We start from the raw sequence: 21,761 nt of genomic DNA, 5'->3' as shown, positions 1-21,761 counted from the left end.
GCAGTGATAGTCCCTGTGATTATAAAATGGTTAAAGGAGCAGAATGGCCAAAGAGAACGTTAAGCTAATTCATCAGTTAGTGGACATGTTTTTATTTTTCAGCATTTTTTCCCTTCTAGATTATATCTACCTAGACGTTTATGTTGCTTGATACATTATTATTATTTATCCAGTATTTTAAGACTGGAAAACCTACCTTAATTAATAATTGAAGGCCTAGGAACCTTAAAGCAAAGTACTGTTTTATGGGTATTGCTGCATGGTTTATTCCTAATGCTCGTAAATTTCCTATAAAGTCTTAGTATTATACCTTTATGCATAAAGTATTAGAATGTCAAAAAATATCGGAAGTTTATTATTCAAAGGAAAAGACATCTTTGAGCACATTAAAAATGCCAATTTGTGTGTGTTATATCTACTTAGGAACTTGTGTATGTTTTGTTAAAAATAGTGAAGTTACAAGCCCTTTCTATATCACATGTTCCATTTTCTGTGTATCTACATTCTCTTCATCTATTGACTTTTTAGAGAAGCGAATATTCATTTATTTCCTCAGATTATATTTTAGCAGTGATAGGTAAACTTCTCTATTGTTTGCTAAGAAAGTATTATTAAATGCAGAAATTATACTTAAAGGCTGATTAACATTTAGTGTCTTGTAGAGATGTTATTTTCTCAGACATCTTTAATAGACAACTTAAATGTGAGTTACTGAGTTTTATAACACCATTTGAGTTGTAGACAATTTTGAGGGATTCTCATTATCTAGCCCTTGAGTAAACTTTGTTAATCTAGGTGGAATGATTTCCACAGTGCTCACATTTAGTGTTTGTAATATGTTTTCATTGTTTTGTTGACATCTATGCCCAGAAATCTGGTTAATATACTTTTCCTTCATTTTTGTTTCCTAATTTATACTTATACTTATCCATATTTTTAGCAACCCTCTTAGAGAATTATAAAAAGGATTTAATGTGGGCTGATGGTAATTTTTGAAATGTACAATTATGGGGATAAGTTTTGTGAATTACAACAATTTGTTAACAGGTAAGGTGTCATTATATAATTTCTAGGGTTTCCTATAACATTTTATTCAAAGTATACTGAAACTCTTACTTTTTGGTGAAGAGATTCTAGAGAAAGTAATGGTCTCCTGCATGTGGGTCTCTCTTTTTTTTTCTTTGCCTCTTTTCATAATATGCGTAGGCTGTCAAAGCATACATCTTACATCAATAAAATTAATAAGTTAGGAAGTAACTCTGGACCTCGTGCCCTTAAGCTAACTGTAGTGCCCCACTAGCAGGATTAGTCTACTGTTGTTTCTGGTGTCTGGCATAATAGAACTGAGGGTCTGCCCTCTGAGGAACACTGTTCCCTAGCAACACATTAGATGATTTATTACTCAGAAGTCTAGCTCTCTGGCAGAGTAGAAATCCTTGTGTTTTTTAAGGACCAACTCATAGCTATTGATACTTGGTGGCAGCCCTACTTGTTGATTAGTATTCGCAGCACCACCTAGTGGATGCCAGGTGGTTACCTTTCCATTAGAATTGTATTTAAATGTGTGCTCCTGTCAAGTTAGGCGATTTAAAGTCTCATTTGAAGTAAGAATAGTACAGATGGAGGGTTCATTGCGACAACTGGTACTGAAATTAGAGAAAGCTTTTTACAGAACTCAAATGGTACCAATTCTCACCATTTTTATTTCTGTCCTGCTTCCTTTATGTAAATGTTTTTGAAAAAGGAACCATTTCCTATAGGTTATTTCTGCTCACTCCATACATGTCAGTGAGTTCTGCTAATAACTATCCATGTCATACTCTCTTTTACAGTGGCACAAGAAATATTTTGTTGGATGCTGTGGTAGTCACTTCATGGTAGCTTTTTAGTGTTCAGGAATGCATCTTCATCATCCTTTCTTAAGTATATTTATATATTCTTTTTTAGCTGAATATATAAATCTGTATATCTGGAATGGTTTATGGCTCAGATGGAAAAATAAATTGTTTCTTTTCCTAAGAAGTATAATATAAGGATTAGGTATATTATATGTAAAAAAGGGGCGCAGTTTTTAAGAAGGACATACTCCTTTTAGTCCAGTTGTAAAAGACCAGAAATGCCATGTAAGGCTAGTTGTTTGGGTTTTTTTTAAATATCTATATAATTTATTGTCAAGTTAGCTAACATACAGTATATACAGTGTGCTCTTGGCTTCGGGAGTAGATTCCTGTTTTTCATCACTTATATACAACACCCAGTACTCATTCCAACAAATGCCCTCCTTAATGCCCATCACCCATTTTCCCCGTCCCCCCCCTCCCATCCCCATCAACCCTGTTTTCTCTATTTAAGATTCTCTTATGGTTTGCTTCCCTCTCTGTAACTATTTTTTTTTTTTTTTTTTATTTCTCTTCCCAAATGGTCTTCTGTTAAATATAAGGCTAGTTTTAAACTTATTTGGCAAGCAGGTATGATGGGTAAATGGAAAGTATTTTAGTCTTTTAAAAGAAAAGTTATTTTTCTGTAGTTTTAGAAGGATCTGTTCTCTCTGAGAGGAAAAATGAAAGTACTTTATATTAATTATTTGGAAGTTAATCTTTGCAATTAATTTGGATGTTATTTCAAATGACTGTATTTTTGCATGAAAGATTTCATTATTTCATTATTTTATTTTTGTACAGATGGTTGTGAAAACTTTCATGGATATGGACCAGGACTCTGAAGAAGAAAAGGAGCTTTATTTAAACCTAGCTTTACATCTTGCTTCAGATTTTTTCCTCAAGCATCCTGATAAAGATGTTCGCTTATTGGTAGCCTGCTGCCTTGCCGATATTTTCAGGATTTATGCTCCTGAAGCTCCTTACACATCCCCTGATAAACTAAAGGCAAGTACTGACTTAAAGAACTTAAAATAGTAACTGGTGCTTTTATTTATCTTTCTAACTAAAATGGGAGTTAAGGTATTTGGGTAATTTCTTTGGATTTTTCGACATTACCTGCAGCAGTCTTTTATTAAACAACTTTACTTTTTAAAGGCCCCCCCCCCCCCCCGACACACACACACATACCCCATTTAGTACTTACTTTTATTAAAGAATTTTGATCCTTAGGGTAAGAAGTAGATTAGTACAGTGTACTCTATACTTATTATAGTATGTTATCATTAGCTCTGTTTCAGCAACACTTGGAGGGGGATACTTTTCCCTTTTGAACATCCATACTGAAGACCATATTCATTATTTAAAACATGGTATTTAATATAAGCCTGAATGTATACCATATGAATCATTCATTTAAAGGAAGGTGTGATTGTGATGTGAATTGTTTGGAAGGCAATACAGTGAACAAAATTTTAATGAAAAGTTAGAAACGACTCCTAGTACCTGTTTAAAGTAGTCGTAAGTAAAGCCATATGAATGGAGAATCTTTAAAAGAGGAAAGAAAAAAGGAGACTAGCATGATTAGTCCAGCTGCTAGAAAGTGTGAAATAACTAGAGCTGTGCAAAAAGATATTGAATAAAGCAGGTTAGAAAATGAGAAAAACCAGTAATAATAAAAGATAATTGTGGGTTAGAGAATGAATCCATAAGAAGATTATTAATACCCAGTGTGGATAAAATGACGGGCAGTTTAGGTTTATTTCATTTAACAAGTATTGATGTTTTAATTATGTGTCAGGAACTGGGTTTACAGTGGTGAAAAAGAGTCCTCACACAGCCCCTAATTTCATGGAGTTGCTTCTTGATAACTGGAGTGAGGAACTTGCTCATTTCATCAAGTCTGCCAAAATTCTAGCATGGAATGCCCAACCTGCTTTGGTCGTAGTTGTTTAATATTTTAACTTGGTAAAGAATCTCAGGATAGGGGCAGTATTTGTCACTTAAAGGTGGAATTGAATTGTGAAATTTGAGAATGGTCAGAGGTTTAAGTAGATAATATGAGCTGATCTGTGGACTTGTGTACCCAGGTATATATTTTATTTTGTAATTATAAACCTCTAATTTGGAGATGGGATGTGGGCTCTTCCTTACTAGTGTGTTGTTGGCATTCTGATGAAGAGGAAGGTCTAATTTAAGAGTACTGCCACAGGTTTCTTCTGCTTCTTGTGGATTTCTCAGTTTGCATCATCAGTAACCTATCCTAGAGCTTTTGGGTAGTGAAAAGTCCTCCCAAAAGAATGTTACACATCGGTTCTATTTATAACAGGACAATTTATAGGAAGAATATTGAGGAGCTGAGACTAAATTAGCATCGTTTTGGATTATTCCATCGCTGAAAAATTTAAAGTATCTTATATTTTCTGTTCATATTTTTTGGTCTTATTTTAAATGCCTCTTTTTTTTCTTTTGTTGAGGTAGTACTTAAAATTTAATCATTTCAAGGATGTTCTCTAAATATTTATGGAGTAGTTTTCACTATTGATTAACATAAAGTTTATATTTTTCTTTGTGGTAGCAGCAATAGAAAACTGACACATTGATCCTCGTATTTCCACTGTCAATTTATTGTTGTCATCAGAAAACCCTTTTTATACATCTGGCTTCATGTGTAATAGGTCAGTGATTGTTGTCGAGGTTATAAATGATTGTTTTCTTTCTATCTCCAGGTAGTCAATGTGGCACTTAGTTTTCTCTTAATCACACTAGGAGGGTTTATTCACAGAGGATGTATTTTGTTCAGTATTGCTATCAAAGTAACCATTTTGCAGGTTGTACTTTTCATAGTATTTTTTTTGAAAAGCTAGTCAGTTACCTGTATCTTTCTTCTCCTTTAAAAATATTCTTATCATTTTATTTAGAAGAGAAATATTTTTTTCTTAGTATTGATTGATTAGCATGCTTCCTTTGCAGAATTAGCTTTTTTAATTTTACCCTTTCCTAAGATCTTAAAAGGCTTATCTCCATAAAAATTGCCTTAAAGTGACATTGAACCTATCTCTATCCAGGTACAAAAGGAAGACATAGTAAAAAAATCAAAAGCCAGGAGATGGGGATAGATCAAGAAATGGTGGGGAAAAACAAGTAATTACAATGATTAGGTAGGAAAGCTTTATAAGTTAACTTCTACAGGTCTTTTTAAAATTTCTAAGTTTCTGTGATCTAGTATATTTTCACTTGGTGATTTATTTTGGAATTTTAAGTTTCCCAAACTGTGTTTTTGCTGTATAATTATCTATATAGTCTGTTCCAGCAAACCTAATTAGTTCTCAGTCACTGCCACTTTTGTTATACTCATAATAGGATAAATTTTGGTTTACTAGTTTTTGGGTCTAGTTTTTTAACTTGCTTTAAGATGGAGGTTTTTCTGTATCTAAGAGCATGGTAAATTATTTACTGTTTTCCTGTGAAGGGCAATAAGATGTTTAGTGTTTCCATATGGTAAGATTTTTCTAAGAAGTTCCAGCTAAATACAGTTTTTCCCCCTGGTTCTTTATTATGGTAGATACACATGAGTGCTGAATTAGCTTTAGGAGTTTAGTGAATATTTTTGCTTAGCATTCATAATCTAAACAATACTTTGTCTCTTTTTTTGAAGGATATATTTATGTTTATAACAAGGCAGTTGAAGGGGCTAGAGGATACAAAGAGCCCACAATTTAATAGGTATTTTTACTTACTTGAGGTAAGCAATATATCTTGAGATGATATTTCAAATTGGGTTTTTTGCTTGTATATTTTTACTAATTAAAGTGTTTACCTTTCGCTTTTTTTATTTCTTATTTTTAGAACATTGCTTGGGTCAAGTCGTATAACATATGCTTTGAGTTGGAAGATAGCAATGAAATTTTTACCCAGTTATACAGAACATTATTTTCAGTTATAAAGTAAGTTCATTTTACTAGGCATATAACTTATTTTAAATACATAGAATTTAAAACCTATAGGTGATTATGCATTAACTGTTTGTTATGATGAGTATTTGGAAGGTTCTAAGTAACATTAGAACTCATTAACATGGGGCACCTGCGTGGCTCAGTCTGTTAAGCTACCGACTCTTGATTTCAGCTCAGGTCCGTGATCTCACGGTTAGATCAAGATGGAGCCCTTGGTCAGGCTCTGAGCTGACAGGGTGCAGCCTGCTTGGGATTCTTTCTCTCTCTCCTCCTCTGCCTCTATCCTGCTTGTGCTCACTCTCTCTCTCTCTCTCAAAATACATAAATAAACTTAAAAAAAGCCTCACTAACATTATTTTTATGGATGTTTTAAAAGTGAATAGAACTTAATTTGTAAGGTATAATACAAGAGTGGCATAAGGCAGTCTATATAGCCAATATAAAAATATTTTTTGGATTATATTTTTTATCTTTAAATATTATTGGCTCCTTGATTCATGTAAATAGTTGAGTTTTTGTGTATTCTTTAAAATTATCTACTAGAATTAACTTCGCAGCAGTTTGATTTTCTGAATTTAAGGCAAAACTAAAGTTGATATTTGATTCAATTGCTTTTGATTGTGAGACTGTTTTAAAATTAGGGAAAAGTAATCTAGGAAATACAGTTTAAAATATATTTTGGATGCTCCTATAAGATTTGGGATACAGGGAAGCTTTAAGTGAATATATGGAATTTGATTTGATATTTTAGTATAATGTTTTATAAAGTAGTGTTCTTCAGTACCATGTTATGATTAAATTCTGTACACTTTATTTTTATTATTTTTGAGAGAAGGCGTGGTCCTTTGCGAAGTTGTATATATCCTAATACTTCATGTTGTACTAGTGTTAGGAAAATGTTTATGTGCACATGTGCATGAACAAGGGACAGGTGGGAAGGGGCAGTGGCGGAGGGAGAAAGAGGGAGGGGGAGGGGGAGAGAGGGAGGGGGAGGGGGAGAGAGGGAGGGGGAGGGAGAGGGAGAAAGAGAGAGGGGAGGGGGAGGGCGAAAATCCCAAGCAGGCTCTCCACTATTGGCACTGTCACTGTGGACCCCATGTGGGGATTGAACTCTTGAACAGTGAGATCATGACCTGAGTCTAAACCAGAAGTCCGACACTTAACTGACCCACCCAGGCACCCCTGAATCCTGTATGCTTTAAATAAAATATCTATTTTGAATTTCAGCAATGGCCACAATCAGAAAGTTCATATGCACATGGTAGACCTCATGAGTTCTATTATTTGTGAAGGTGATACAGTATCTCAGGAGCTTTTGGATACAGTTTTGGTAAATCTGGTACCTGCACATAAGGTAAGTAGCAACATATACCAATATGTCTAAAGCCTGTTAATATTAAGGTCAAGAATTTGTGCTTATGTTCCAAATATAATTTTTCCTGCTTTAACCTTAGTTTTAGAGAATCTGTTTTATTGGTTAATATTAATAAATATTAGTAAAACATGGTACACTTATTAGTTACTAATTAAGCAGATGTAGTTTATGTGATAAAGTATCTGTAATAACTGTGTGATGTAGGATATGTTTCAAGGAGTGAGTTAATACTGCTTAGATGCTATCATATAACTTTATGTGTCATAACTTTATGAAAGCAGTTAGAGCCATAGCTCTAAGACAGCAGTAGTTAGATGGAGTGGGGGGTGAAATTAAAAGGGAAGTCTCTACTAATTTCTGGACAAAGGATATGTTCATGACAGTGTTTCTTCCCTTGGTGATATTAATCAAGACTTGTTTGTGTGTCTTGTTCTTTGAAAATGACTAACTCTCCAGTAAACAGTTGGAAATAATGGTTCTGTGAAAGGGATAAAAGAGAGAGTTAAAGAGAGGGGCCAGGGAGTCACGAGTATAAAGATCTGTGCAAACTGAAGAACTTCCTGGCACGGTATAATCTAATTTCACAAGTATATGACATTCACACAAAAAGTGCTTCCATGAAGATGACTGCATAATTTAATATTTCCGGATTCTTTTTAAAAAAATTTTTTAACGTTTATTTGTTACATTATTGAGAGAGACAGCATGAGTGCAGGAGGGGCAGAAAAAGAGGGAGACACAGAATCTGAAGGAGGCTCCAGGCTCTGAGCTCTCATCACAGAGCCTGACATGGGGCTCCAACTCACAATCCAACTCACAAACCGGGAGATTATGACCTGAGCCGAAGGCAGACGCTTAACCGACTGAGCCACCCAGGTGCCTCTAGTATTTCCAGATTCTTAAAATAGGCCATCAATGCTGAAAGTTAAATACTGCAAATAGACCTAAACATTCAGATAATACATTTGTTAGATAAAAATAATAAATACCTTAAAAGATTTAAAGATAATATATGCTTCAAGGGATCAAAGCCATGAAAATAAGAGTTAAAAACATAATAGCTAGATATATGAAAGAAGTTTAGGAAAAAAGTAGAAATGAGAAATGGTCATTGAAATTAAGATCTTTATTGGGTTATAAAAGATTTTGAGAACTAGGAGATAGATCAAGGAATTACACAGGTAAAGTGAGATAAAGAAGACATGAAAAATACTGAGACATGAAAAACAGAATGAAAAGGACCAATATAGTTGATAGTGATTTCAGAACACAAAGTAGAGAGTAGATAAGAAATGTTTAAATAGAAATTTGCTTAAAATTCTCCAGAGCTGTTGGAAAGCATGGATTTATGGGTTAGGTAGCAAAAGTCATGAGCAGAATAAATAAAAATAAATCCCAGTCCAGGAATATCCTGGAGAAATTCTAGAATGCCAACAGAAATTCTAGAATGCCAAATAATCTATAAAGCACCCAAAGGGAAAAGGCATGACACTTACCAAGGAATAAAGATTAATCTATTGCTGACTTCTCAGTAACAAGGATAGATGCCAGAAGATAATGGGACTATATTTCCCAAGTGCTAAGATAAAATAACTGTGCATGTATGTGTAGGTGTGTGTAGTCACATATCCAATTTGAGTGCAATTAAGATATTCAATACTCACTTGTCAATAGATTCTTCCTGAATGAACTATGTGAGTATTGTAGAATGATGGAAGTTGAATTAAAAGAAGGAACAAGAAATAATGATGTACAAAGAAATGCTCCAAATAAGAACTAATACATTAAAAAAAAATAGTAGCAATGATAATGATTACAGGGATGTTAACAAAATAGTCCTGAATTACTGGATACGAATAACATAATAACAGATGAGATTAAATGGCTTAATGGAGAGTCAGTGAGTGATCTAATCCTGGTGGTGGTGGGGAGTATAGAGCTACTGATTAACATCAAACTTGAAGTATTCATATTAAAATTTTCAGGATTAGAGTAAAAGAAAGAATTACAATAAATGTAAATGGTCTAAATTTGCTACTTAGACTGTCATACTGGATTGAAAATAATCCAGTGCAGGGGGGGTGGGGGGTGTTGTGCATCTGGGTGGCTTAGTCAGTTAAGTGTCTGACTCTTGATTTCAACTCAGGTCATGATGTCATGGTCCTGAGATGGAGTCCTGTGTTGGATTCTCCTCTCTGCCCTTCCTCCACTATCTCTTGTGCATGTCTCTCACAAAATAGTAATAATAATAATAATAATAATAATAATAATACAGTTGGTCAAAGAGATAAGAACAAAAGTACTGTCACAAAAAAGTCAAAAGCTTATAAAAGGATGGAAAAAAGACTTGCCAGGCATATATTAACTGAAAGAAAACTGAAACAAGTTGTACTAATATCAGATGTAATAGTCATTACTGGGTAAAGAAGGGATTTGTACAATGATAAAACATTTAGTTCTCAGGAAGACATTCAAAGTTGCATGTATGTAGGCTCAAATATATAGAGTATAAACTGAAAGAATTACAAAGAGAAAGAAACAAACTCACCACTTGGTGGCTTATCTTAACAGTTTTCCCAATGATTATAAAGTTTGTGGGAATTTTGAAGATTTGAAACAAACAAGTTTATAGCAACCATGATTAACATGTCAAAAGAATAAATCATAATGGTTGGGGTTTTGTACATAGCAGAGCTGCTCCCTCGCTGTGATCTGTTGAAAGTCAGCCCTCAAGACAAGGGTTTGGGGGGGGGGGGGGGCAAGAAAGAAAACAAAAAATTAAAAACAAAACAGAAACAAAATAAATCATAATGGCAATTCTGAAATATTTAGAAATGATTATTAAAATGATACATATTAAAACTTGTAGGACACAGCTTAAATTTTTTTTTTTAAATTTTTTAAATGTTTATCTTTGAGAGAGAGAGACAGAGACAGAACACTAGCAGAGAATGGGCAGAGAGAGAGAGGGAGACACAGAGTCTGAAGCAGCCTCTAGGCTCTGAGCTGTCAGCACAGAGCCTGACGCGGGGCCTGAACCCTCAAACTGTGAGATCATGACCTGAGCTGAAGTTGGATGCTCAACCAGCTGAGCCACCCAGGCACCCTGAATGTTTTTTAAATCTAATTTTATTAGCCAAGTGTCCAATTCAGGAAGTTTATAAAAATAATCTGTATACAAGGAAGAAAACAAGTACAGAAATTAAAGGCATAGAAAATACAGTACATTTCACACAAACTCAAAGCTGGCAGTTTGAAAAATGTATTAAATAGGCAAATCCATGGTAAGTTGAATCAGAAAAAAAGAGATGGTATCAATATATGGTTTTGGAATGAAATGGGGAACAACAGACATTAAAAAGCTAAAAAGACAGTTCTATGAACAATATTTTATGGTAATATATTTGAAATTAGGTAAAAGAATTTCCTAGAAAATATAACTTGCCAGAGAAAATTTTAAATAACCTTTAACCAGTAAAAGAAATAGAATTCGTTTTAAAAATTGTATCCATAAAATGAACAAAATCCCTTCCTCCCAAACAACAGTGGCAGCAATAATAAAAGTAACAGCAGCAGAACACAAACCAACCACAAAAGAACTTAAACTGAACATCAGGAGATAACTCCTAATCATTTAAGTAGCATACAATTCAAATGTCAAGTACACCTTTCTAGATTATAGAAAAGGAAGAAATGCTCCACAGTTCACTTTATGAGTGGAATATAATCTTCATAGAGAAACTAGACAAAGCCAAGCAAGTTAGAAGTGTCATAGGCTAATTTAGTCTAAAGTTTTAATCATATCACATAAATTCAATATAAAATAATAACATTTGGAACGGTGTAAACTATTTATAATGAGCAAATTGGCTTTATTTTAGGAATATAAGAATGGATAAACATTAGAGAATCTTAGAGACTAAGATATTTGTGTAAATTAACAGATCAAAGAAAAAAGTATCAGTAGATGTAGAAAAAGACAATTTGATAAAATTTAGTGTAATTTATGATAAAAACTTTTTAGCAAAGTGATAAGGATATGACCCACAAAAGACTCAATGATAGAGAACAAACTAAGGGTTGATGGAGGGAGGTGAGTGGGAGATGGCCTAGGTGTCTGTATTAAGTAGGTCACTTGTCATGAGCACTGGGTGTTGTATGTAAGTGATGAATCATTGAATTCTACTTCTGAAACCAATATTGCACTTCATGTTAACTAAAATATAAAAAATAAATTTTAAAAGTGGTAAGAATATGTATGATACTATACATATGGTACATGCTGAAGAATTTTCTTTGGAGTTAGGAACACTTATTTACTCAGGAAAAAGGGAACTGTACCATTTCTAATCTGCATCAATTAAGTGTCTTTAGTGGAGTAAAATGAGATAAATAAAAGGATTAAAAAGAAGAAATAAACTGAAATTATTTGCAGATTATATGACTACCTGTGTAGAAAACACAAAACTGTATAGATAACTTTCTAAAACAAATAAAATTCTGCAAGGTTGCTAGATATAAGATCAATATATTAAAGGCTGTTGGTATAATTTTATAAATTTGTACCCTTAACAAAGACTTGAACTGTTTAGAAATTTCACAAAAATGTGGACGATTATGCTGAAAATCATTGTAATTCAGGAAAAAGTATAAAAGAAGACTTAGATATTCTGCATGATTTGTTATGTTTATGGGTGGGAAACTCAGTATCATCATGATTCCAGTTTTATGCATACTAATAGATAATCCACTCAAAACAGAAAGTTTGAATGTGTGTTGTGTGTGTGTGTGTGTGTGTGTGTGTGTGTGTGTGTGTAATTTGACTAACTGATTCTAAAATTCACATTGAAGAGTAAATGGCCCATAATAACTAATTTTGAAGAATAGAATGGTGGGGACTTACTCTACTACCTAGTATTAAGACACTGTTTCCATATCCCTTTGACTATAATCAGGCAGTAGTAGGCAACGGGACATATGGAAGTAATGGAGAGTTTACAAATAGATGCATAGTTACGTAGAAACTTCAAAGTGTGGGTATTATAGGTCATTGAAGGGAATATGTACTGTTTATTTAATGATTGGTTTTAGGACAATTGAAAATCCATATGGGAAATAATTATTTAATACCATACATAAAAGTAAGAGGTAGAATAAAGATACAAATCTGAAAAACAAATCTTTAAATTTTTATTTGAAAATATAAAGCAACATCTTAACCTCATTGTAGAAGAAATTTTTTTAAGAAAGATACAGCGAGCACAAGCCAAATAGGAAAGTATTGATAGATTTGGTTACGTTAAGTTTAAAAACTTCCCTATGCTCTAAGGTACTATAAACATTGTGAAAAGACAATATAGACTAAGATATGTTATACATACAGTTGACAAAGTTTTAGTGTGTAGAATTTTAGAGAAACTCTACAAATAAATAAGGATAAAACAGCCCATTTAAAAAATGGCAGAGATAGAATTTACAGAAAATGTCTAATATGCACAAAGAAGCATGTACAAGACATACAGTTAAAGTCTATGAATAGGAGAATGAGTAAGCTGTAGTGTATTATGTAGTAAAATACCTAATGGCATTTAGAAATGAAAGAAGTAATTCAGTAGAAGCATCAATAGATGTAAATCTAAAAATATGCTGAATGTGAGTTTTAGGATATCTACAGTGTACCTGTTTTCTGTAAGATGTTTAAACTGGACTAGCAATTTTCTTTCAGATCTTTGGTCTTGATTGTTTCTGTCATTGCCAGAATCTCTTAGAAACATGTTTTCTTAAGATGTTTTTTTCTTCTGCCTTTTTTCTTTTCATATTTTACTGTTTGTTTTGTTTGCTGTATCCTTGGCCTTACCTGTGGTCTGAGATGTCCTTGAGTAAGTTTGCTGTCCCATAGGTGCCCCAAACTCTTTTGTCTTTCCCCACCTATGGGCCCCCTATTCCTGTTCACATTAGAACCCAGCTCATTTTCTTATGACGTGTTCTTCTGGACCTGAGGTAAAACAGCCTGTGTTTGTACTCAGCTGAACTGATTTGACTTCGGGACTAGATGTAGAATGACTATGTCCTCTCCTATCTAATAAAAATTTGTTGACCGTTTCTGTGTGGTTTACTTCATGCTGTGAATGAAATAGGAAGAGAATGTAATTTTCCTTTCTTGGAAGGGATCTTATGATCTAGTAGACTAGTCATTCTTAAAAGAAGAAAAATGTCTTTGCCTTCTTTTTTATTCGAATTGAGTTTTAGATAGTCTTCTCATTTATGTACTCAGGAGCAGCTTTTTGAATACAGGTAATATTTTGTTTTTCATAATTAGAGATATATAATATATATAATATAATAGAATATAATATATAATATAGGGTTTTTTTTTATGTTTTTCAGAATTTAAACAAACAAGCCTATGATTTGGCAAAGGCTTTACTGAAGAGGACAGCTCAAGCTATTGAACCGTATATTACCAATGTAAGTTTTTCTTGTAATTGGTTGTCAGAAGGATTAGCCAAAATTTTAAAGATAGCTAGAGGCAAAATTTTGGCAGGTAATATTACATAATTTTAAATTTCATGTTGTTTTAATTATTAAATAATATATTTTCTTTCTCCTTCTTATTTAAAATTATTCTTGCTTAATATTTTATGGGTGGTTAGCTCCCCTCTTGTTTGTTCATTCATTTACTTCTTTCAAGTTGCCTAGAACTAGAACATCTTTAATTTTGGTTAGCAAGATACACTTTTTATTTCTAATATTACAAGCAGAGCTAAATGTTAGATAAAATATATAGAACTTCTCATTATTCAGGGAAGTTAGAGCTTTTTGAAGATTAAATTGATTGTACAAGAAGTAGATATGAACTAATACCAAGACCTTAAAGTTGAAGGCACATATTAATGGCAGCGATTTGGTACAGTTGCCTATCTTGCTATTCCTGGGGTAGATTTAAAATACAACTACCTTTTTTGAAAAAGAGGAGGAATTGAGATGAAATGAGCCCTTTCAGTATCATCCCAAATCTGCTTGACCGTCTTGTAGCTGTTTTCAGAAGAAATGTGTTTTAGCTAATAGGTTATTGTAAGTTTTATTTTTCTCTCCTCAGTACTCTTGAGTTGCACCACTCTAGATACATTCTGTGTGAATGGTGCCTCCTGGAACAAATGTAGAACACAGTGTTAGTGTTGGCCTCTGGAATTTATGTAGCAGTTCTCTCTACTTTCCACTTTCGCTTACCTCCAAATATGTAAATGTTATAAATCAGTCTTCTTGAAAAGAGTGAGAAAGTCATTTATGATCACTTATGTATTTAATTTTCCTGAAGTTTATTGAAGGGGCATATTTCCTATAGTATATAAAAATTGAAGTCTGTATATAAAATACATGATGAAAAAATGTGCTTTGACTAGTAACAAACTTTATAAAATAGTATCTTGGTAAATCTCAGTTTTTGTTTCTGACTTACTTATAGCCTTAAATAATTCTAAGCACATGATGATTTGGAAAAATGTATTTGATTTGTAAGGAAATTGTTTTGGAGGGTGAATTTTCACAGCTTGGACAATCAAATTGTGTAATCTATCTTAATAGCTCGAAATTGGCAGAGAATTTAAATAATGATATCTGCAGGTTTTATGAATCTTGGGTGTTGGCTGGAGTAAATTGGTTGGATTGAGTGGGTTGAGTTTTGTTTTGTTTTGTTTTGTTTTGTTTTGTTTTGTTTTGTTTTGTTTTTTTTCATTATTGACCTAGTGGCATTTGAAGTGTTTAGACCCAGACTTATGCATTCTGTGATTAATTAGCCTTCCCTTTCCTTTGATTCGAGTGTATCTGAATGACTATCTCCGTGGCCCTTTAGATATACTAGGTGAGCTCCTCCTGGTGGTCATTTATTTAAACTGATATTGCCAACCCAGATGTTTCCTAGGGGAACACATATTTTTTTGGTGCCTTTTTTCTGGTTCATTATACTATTGTCTCAACATATGTATGTGTTTGAAAATATTTATAATTAGAGCTAAAAGAAAAAGGACCAGAGAAATACTTTTAGCAATCTCAGGTAAATCAAGGTAAAAACATTTCCTTATCACTAATACCTTATATTAATTTTTTGTTCTTAGTAGTTCTTGCCTGCAGAAGTAGAACTGCCCTCTTGTATCTTTATCAGAAGCTGGGGGAGGAGAGGCACAAGATTAGTAGAATGGTCTGAGCAGACTTTCAATTATATGTTTATTCCCAATACTTTGTTCATTGTTTTATCTCATTTTCTTGTTCTCTTTGCTTTATTTGAGGGTTAGCTAAGAAGTCATTGAGAATTGCTTTTTTTCCCTCTTTTAATCTTACACATCTTATTTTTCTACCTCAAACCTATACAGTTAACATTTAAAATTACTTTCTAGTGAACTTAATTGTTTTGTAGTAGGATGAAATGAATTACACTATTAAAATAATTCTCAGCCTTTTTGGACTTGTACATGTAGTAGCCATTATTCATTTATCTTTCTAGTGGAGAATTAGCAAGCAAAAAGAGAGGTAGGATACTGAGGTAATAATAACCCCATTTCTATCTCTTTTTGGCTTATGTTGTTTTCACTATCATGGATATCCTATAGACACATTCAAGTTCTTAATAATTAGTGATTCTTAGATATATAGAACTTGAATGACTGTGGTGGTGTAGATTATTTTTTAAATATAAAATTTGTCACTTGACAACTCAAAACAAACTAAAAAGTATTAAGTAATTTTTAAAAAGGTAAAACAGTGTCAAAAACAAAAAGTACAGGGTACACTGTACAGTAACAAATCAAAAAATTTTCTGCATGGATCACTTCTTGGTAATTTTAGTTTTCATTAGAACGTTTTAATTACAAGTTTCAAGTTGCTTAATCTTGCTAGCCTCAGTATTTGCATCTGTAAGATGGGGTTAATAAAATGCTTGGAGTGATTGTAGAGAATGTGTTGTTTAATGTGAAAGCACTTTCGTAAGTAAAATTGACCATTAAACTTAAGGTAGAATTTCTTGCTGACCTGTAACTTACCCATACTCCTTTCATTAGGAGGCAGTTGTTACAAAATAAATTTGTAGTGGGAAAATCAGTTACCTGTTTATAAATAAAAGACTAATGTATTTTGGAAGGAAATACTTTAATCAAACCTCTATCTGCCTCTTCCACTATAAGTCCTTAGGGAGAACATGGATTGTTTTACTTATATTATACTACCTGCTGCATATTATTCATTTGCTAAATGTGTACTGGGTACCTACTCTGTCAGGCACTATGGCAAGCTCTTCCTCTACAGTAGAGAAGACTGACTTGGCCCTTGCCTTTATGGAGATTATAAATGTTAAATAATTGTTATTGATGAAATTTATAAGAAGTTAACCCAGGGAGTGATTTTTTGTTTTTTTCAAATTTTCAAGTGAGTTTTCTCCAGACTGATGAAGAAGACAATTAGATCATGTGACAAGGTGGCCAGATTGGAAAGGATTATTGTGTTTTTGTTAAGGAAAGGTTAGATTTACTGTTTTTAAACAGGAGAAAATTTGTGAATGAAAACAAAGCCATTTTATTTTCAGCCTGAATGAGAATTTAACCTCAGAGGTCATGAAATTCTTTTCCCACAATATTGATAAACCAGGACAACAAACAAGTTACTTTAAAAACGAGTAAAGAAAGAATGGTAAAATAGAATTTGTTCCCCCCCCCCCACCACACACATCATGGATACTTAGTTTGTACAGGCTCACAGACATAACAAACTTCATTTAAGAATAACCTGAACAGTATGGAGCCTGCTTGGGATTCTCTTTCTCTCCTCTCTCTCTGACCCTCTCCCTGCTTGCGTGCTCTCTCTCTCTTCCTCTCTCTCAAAGTAGTTAAATAAACTTAAAAAAAAAAAAAAAGATGAACCTGAGTTAGGGACACCTGGGTGACTCAGTTGGTTAAGTGTTCGAATCTTGATTTTGGCTCACGTCATGATCTGACCATCATGAGTTGGGTCCCCATGTTGGGCTCTGCACTGGGTGTAGAGCCTGCTTGGGATAATACCCCCCCGCCATTGTTCCTCCCCAGCTCATGCACATGCCTGCTGTCTCGCTCTCTCTCAATACCTGACTTAAAGTAAGCAGAAAAGACGTAGAAATGTGAAGTCTTGAACTTTGTACTATCCATATAGAAAACCTATTTAAGCCAGGTTGTGTTGACTGTAACTGAGAGAAGAGATCAGGGCTTATGTGTTATAAAAAATCCTTAAACTACTTCTTCAAGGAGACAGAATGTCCTGTTGAGAATGTGTGGTATATTCTCTGGCTTAATTTCTTACAAATTTGGAAGACTTTAAATAGAAAGGAACTGGACCATTATGCTATGTATCTTTACCAGTTTTGGTAGTAATATGGTAAATGATCTGAATGTGGAAACCACTTATAGCTGGTTCCTTATAGAAATAAAGTTGTTCAAATTTGGATTTTCGGTGTGTGTGTGTTGTGTACTTTTAATTGGATTTTCAGTAGTGCTGTAAACCTTGTACATATGCACACACATTTCATCAGAATATAAAAGAAGACAAAAAAGAATAGAAAGAGGTGGTTTTGCTGAGAGCTTTCCCCCAAGGTCGGGAACAGGACTGGGATGTCTGCTCTTGCCACTGTTATTCAAAGTAGTGTTGGAAGTCTTAGCCTCAGCAGTCAGATAACACAAAGGAATAAGAGGCATTCAGATTGGCAAGGCGAAGTCAAACTTTCACTGTTCGCAGGTGACATGATACTCTATATGGAAAACCCAAAAGATTCCACCAAAAAGCTGCTGGAACTGATCCATGCATTCAGCAGAGTTGCAGAATATAAAATCAATGCACAGAAATTGGTTGCATTCCTATACACCAATAATGAAACAATAGAAAGAGAAATCAAGGAATCGATCCCATTTACGGTTACACCAAAAACCATGAAATACCTAGAAATAAACCTAACCAAAGAGGTGAAAAATCTATACACTGAAAACTATAGAAAGCTTATGAAAGAAATTGAAGACACAAAAAAAGTGGAAAAATATTCCATGCTCCTGGATTAGAAGAACAAATATTGTAAAAATGTCGATACTACCCAAAGTAATCTACATATTCAATGCAATCCCTATCAAAATAACACCAGCATTCTTCACAAAGCTAGAACAAACAATCCTAAAATTTGTATGGAACCAGAAAAGACCCTGGATAGCCAAAACAATCCTGAAAAAGAAAACCAAAGCAGGAGGCATCACAATCCCAGACTTCAAGATGTATTACAAAGCTGTAATCATCAAGACAGTATGGTACTGGCACAAAAGCAATCAGTGGAACAGAATAGGGAACCCAGAAATGGACCCACAAACGTAAGGCCAACTAATCTTTGACAAAGCAGGAAAGAACATCCAATGGAAAAAAGACAGTCTCTTCAGCAAGTGGTGCTGGGAAAACTGGACAGCGACATGCAAAAGAATGAACCTGCACCGCTTTCTTACACCATACCCAAAAATAAACTCAAAGTGGATGAAAGACCTAAATGTAAGACAGGAAGCCATCAAAATCCTCGAGGAGAAAGCAGGCAAAAACCTCTTTGATCTTGGCCGCAGCAACTTCTTACTCAACACGTCTTTGGAGGCAAGGGAAACAAACGCAAAAATGAACTCTTAGGACCTCATCAAAATAAAAAGCTTCTGTACAGTGAAGGAAATAATCAGAAAAACCAAAAGGCGATCGATGGAATGGGAGAAGATATTTGCAAATGACACAACAGATGAAGGATTAGTATCCAAAATCTATAAAGAACTTACAACACCCCAAAAACAATCCAGTGAAGAAATGGGCAAAAGACACAAATAGACACTTCTTCAAGAAGACATCCAATCCACATGACGGACTGACACATGAAAAAATGCTCAACATCACTCATCATCAGGGGAATACAAATTAAAACCACAATGAGATACCACCTCACACCTGTCAGAATGACTAAAATTAACACCTCCAGCAACAACAGATACTGGTGAGGATGTGGAGAAAGAGGATCTCTTTTCCACTGCTGGTAGGAATGCAAACTGATGCAGCCACTCTGGAAACAGTATGGAGGTTCCTCAAAAAATTAAAAATAGAACTACCCTACAACCTAGCAATTGCACTACTAGGTATTTATCGAAGGGATACAGGTGTGCTATTTCAAAGGGGTAGTGTACCCCAGTGTTTGTAGCAGTGCTGTTGACAATAGCCAAAGTATGGAAAGAGCCCAAATGTCCATTGATAGATGAATGGATAAAGAAGATGTGATATATACACATACATACATACAATGGAGTATTACTCAGCAATAAAAAAAAATGAACTCTTGCCATTTGCAACTACATAGTTGGAACTAGAGGGTATTATGCTAAGCAAAATTAGAGAAAGACAAATATCATATGAGTTTACTTATATGAAGACTTTAAGATACAAAACAAATGAACATTGGGGAAGGGAAGCAAAAATAAGAACAGGGAGGGGGACAAAACATAAGAGACTCTTAAATAGAACATAGAGTTGCTGGAGGGGTTTTGAGGGGGATGGGCTAAATGGGTAAGGAGCATTAAGGAAGACACTTGTTGGGATGAGCACTGGGTGTTATATGTAGGGGATGAATCCCTGGAATCTACTCCTGAAATCATTGTTGCACTATATGCTAACTAACTTGGATGTAAATTAAAAAATACATAAAATACAAAGGAAAAAAGAGGTTGTTTGGGGGCACCTGGGTGGTTAAGCGCCCAACTTTGGCTCAGGTCATGATCTCACAGTATGTGGATTCAAGCCTCACGTCGGGCTGTGTGCTGACAGCTCAGAGCCTGGGGCCTAGTTCAGATTCTGTGTCTCCCTCTCTGTCTGCCCTTGTTCCGCTTGTGCTCTGTCTTTCTCTCAAAAGTAAACAAAAAGGTTGTTTTGCATTATAAATATAAAATTGTATGTTTTAAAAATGGAATTGGCTCCTTCTGTGAAGATACAAGGCTTTTTCTTCAGTGTTCTTCCATACATGCCAAGGTGATGTGATCTCTTGACTTTAAGAAATTTACCTAGTAGGGAAATTAAGACATGTACACAAATATAACTGTATTACAACTTAAAATATAGTAAGTACCATAATGAAAAATAAAGTACATATGGTAGGTAGAGTGTTGATTGATAAGCTAATTGATAAATTAGTACAAGTTATCTTTTGTTGTGTACAAGGTGAATTTCATGTACAAGGTGAACTAGCCTGTAGTTTCCTACCTACTGTTAGAAAACGTTTTGATAAACCTAGTTTGATTTTGTATAAAATAATAATAAATTTAATTGAATAATAATGAAGATTTTAGAAAATTCATTTTGTCTATGCCATTTCAATTAATGATAAATTTTCTTTCTCAAAAGTTTTTTAATCAGGTTCTGATGCTTGGGAAAACATCTATCAGCGATTTGTCAGAGCATGTCTTTGACTTAATTTTGGAGCTCTATAATATTGATAGTCATTTGCTGCTCTCAGTTTTACCCCAGCTTGAATTTAAATTAAAGGTAACTATTCTAAAAGGGATATGGTCTGTCAGCCACATTAGCAAAGAGCATTATTTGTGGCTCCTTAATTCTTAGGATGGTTTTTAGCTGGATATTACAGATGTTGTGGTATATTACTGTTATTAATTACATGTTTGTACCTTACCTGTTTATCTCCAGTGCCCAGGGTGATGCCTAGCAGATAGCAGTTACTTAATGACTTAGGGTAGTATTTTTCTTCAGATATTTTCCAAATGAATTCTAGATTGTGACTGACTTTTCAGATCATAGCTATACATCAAGCTTGTTTTCAGGCACAGTTTATAGTGGTTCCCAAGATCCCTTGATAAGGCAATAAAAATAGTTTAGGGTCTGTTATTCACATGTTGTGAAATATTTTCCTTTTGTGCATATTCTGTTATGCTTATGTTGAAAGCTCCATTACTTTTCTCATAGTTCTCTGGGATCTGTTGGTGGCATATTGCTATCACCTTGACATTAAATTATCCCATCAAATTGAGTTCCATTTGTAGATTTGAGGAATAGTCTTTTCTCTTTCAAATTATTACAGGAAGATTAAATAAAGCTGGTTATAATGAATAATCTTTGATGAAACCTGATGTACCACCCAGAAAAGTTCTTAAATGATTTCTGTATTACAGTTCTTGTTTCTAAAGATTTTTGTCTCTTTCAAAACAAAAAAAATAAACAGTTCATATTGGTAGTGTGAGTACCCCACAAAACCAGCAAATGATCATTCTTGTTTTATTCTAGGGTATATTTTTGGTATATTTCTCAAGTGAGCCACTTGATTCACTGGCCTCCCTGCTCTGTTTTTTTCCTCATGTAGTTAGCAATTTTGATGAGGCAGAATGCAGTCATACTTTTAATTTTTGGTTGATATGATTTTCTTTAATAAAAATATTTAATACTATAAGAAATATAAGTAAGGGATTATAATCCCTGCTTTCAGCAAATTCAACATCTAGAAGAGAAAAAAAGTTCAGATTTAATAAG

At 33.9% G+C, this 21,761-nt stretch overlaps 1 protein-coding gene across 6 annotated transcripts in view; it reads left to right on the top strand.

The window, feature by feature from the left end:
• Positions 1-21,761, top strand: part of PDS5B (PDS5 cohesin associated factor B) — a 191,778-nt gene that overhangs the window by 67,192 nt on the left and 102,825 nt on the right. For all 6 annotated transcript variants that reach the window (XM_060637388.3, XM_060637387.3, XM_060637389.3 and 3 more), the window contains exons 3-8: positions 2,682-2,885; positions 5,536-5,622; positions 5,727-5,824; positions 7,061-7,187; positions 13,596-13,676; positions 20,625-20,765. In XM_060637388.3, the coding sequence (XP_060493371.1) occupies positions 2,682-2,885; positions 5,536-5,622; positions 5,727-5,824; positions 7,061-7,187; positions 13,596-13,676; positions 20,625-20,765 (738 nt within the window). The remainder of the gene's footprint in view (positions 1-2,681; positions 2,886-5,535; positions 5,623-5,726; positions 5,825-7,060; positions 7,188-13,595; positions 13,677-20,624; positions 20,766-21,761) is intronic.

The sequence above is a fragment of the Panthera onca genome, chromosome A1 (assembly GCF_046562875.1).
Source record: "Panthera onca isolate mPanOnc1 chromosome A1, mPanOnc1 haplotype 2, whole genome shotgun sequence".
Taxonomy (NCBI): Eukaryota; Metazoa; Chordata; class Mammalia; order Carnivora; family Felidae; genus Panthera; species Panthera onca.
This window is presented reverse-complemented; position numbering and strand designations above follow the sequence as displayed.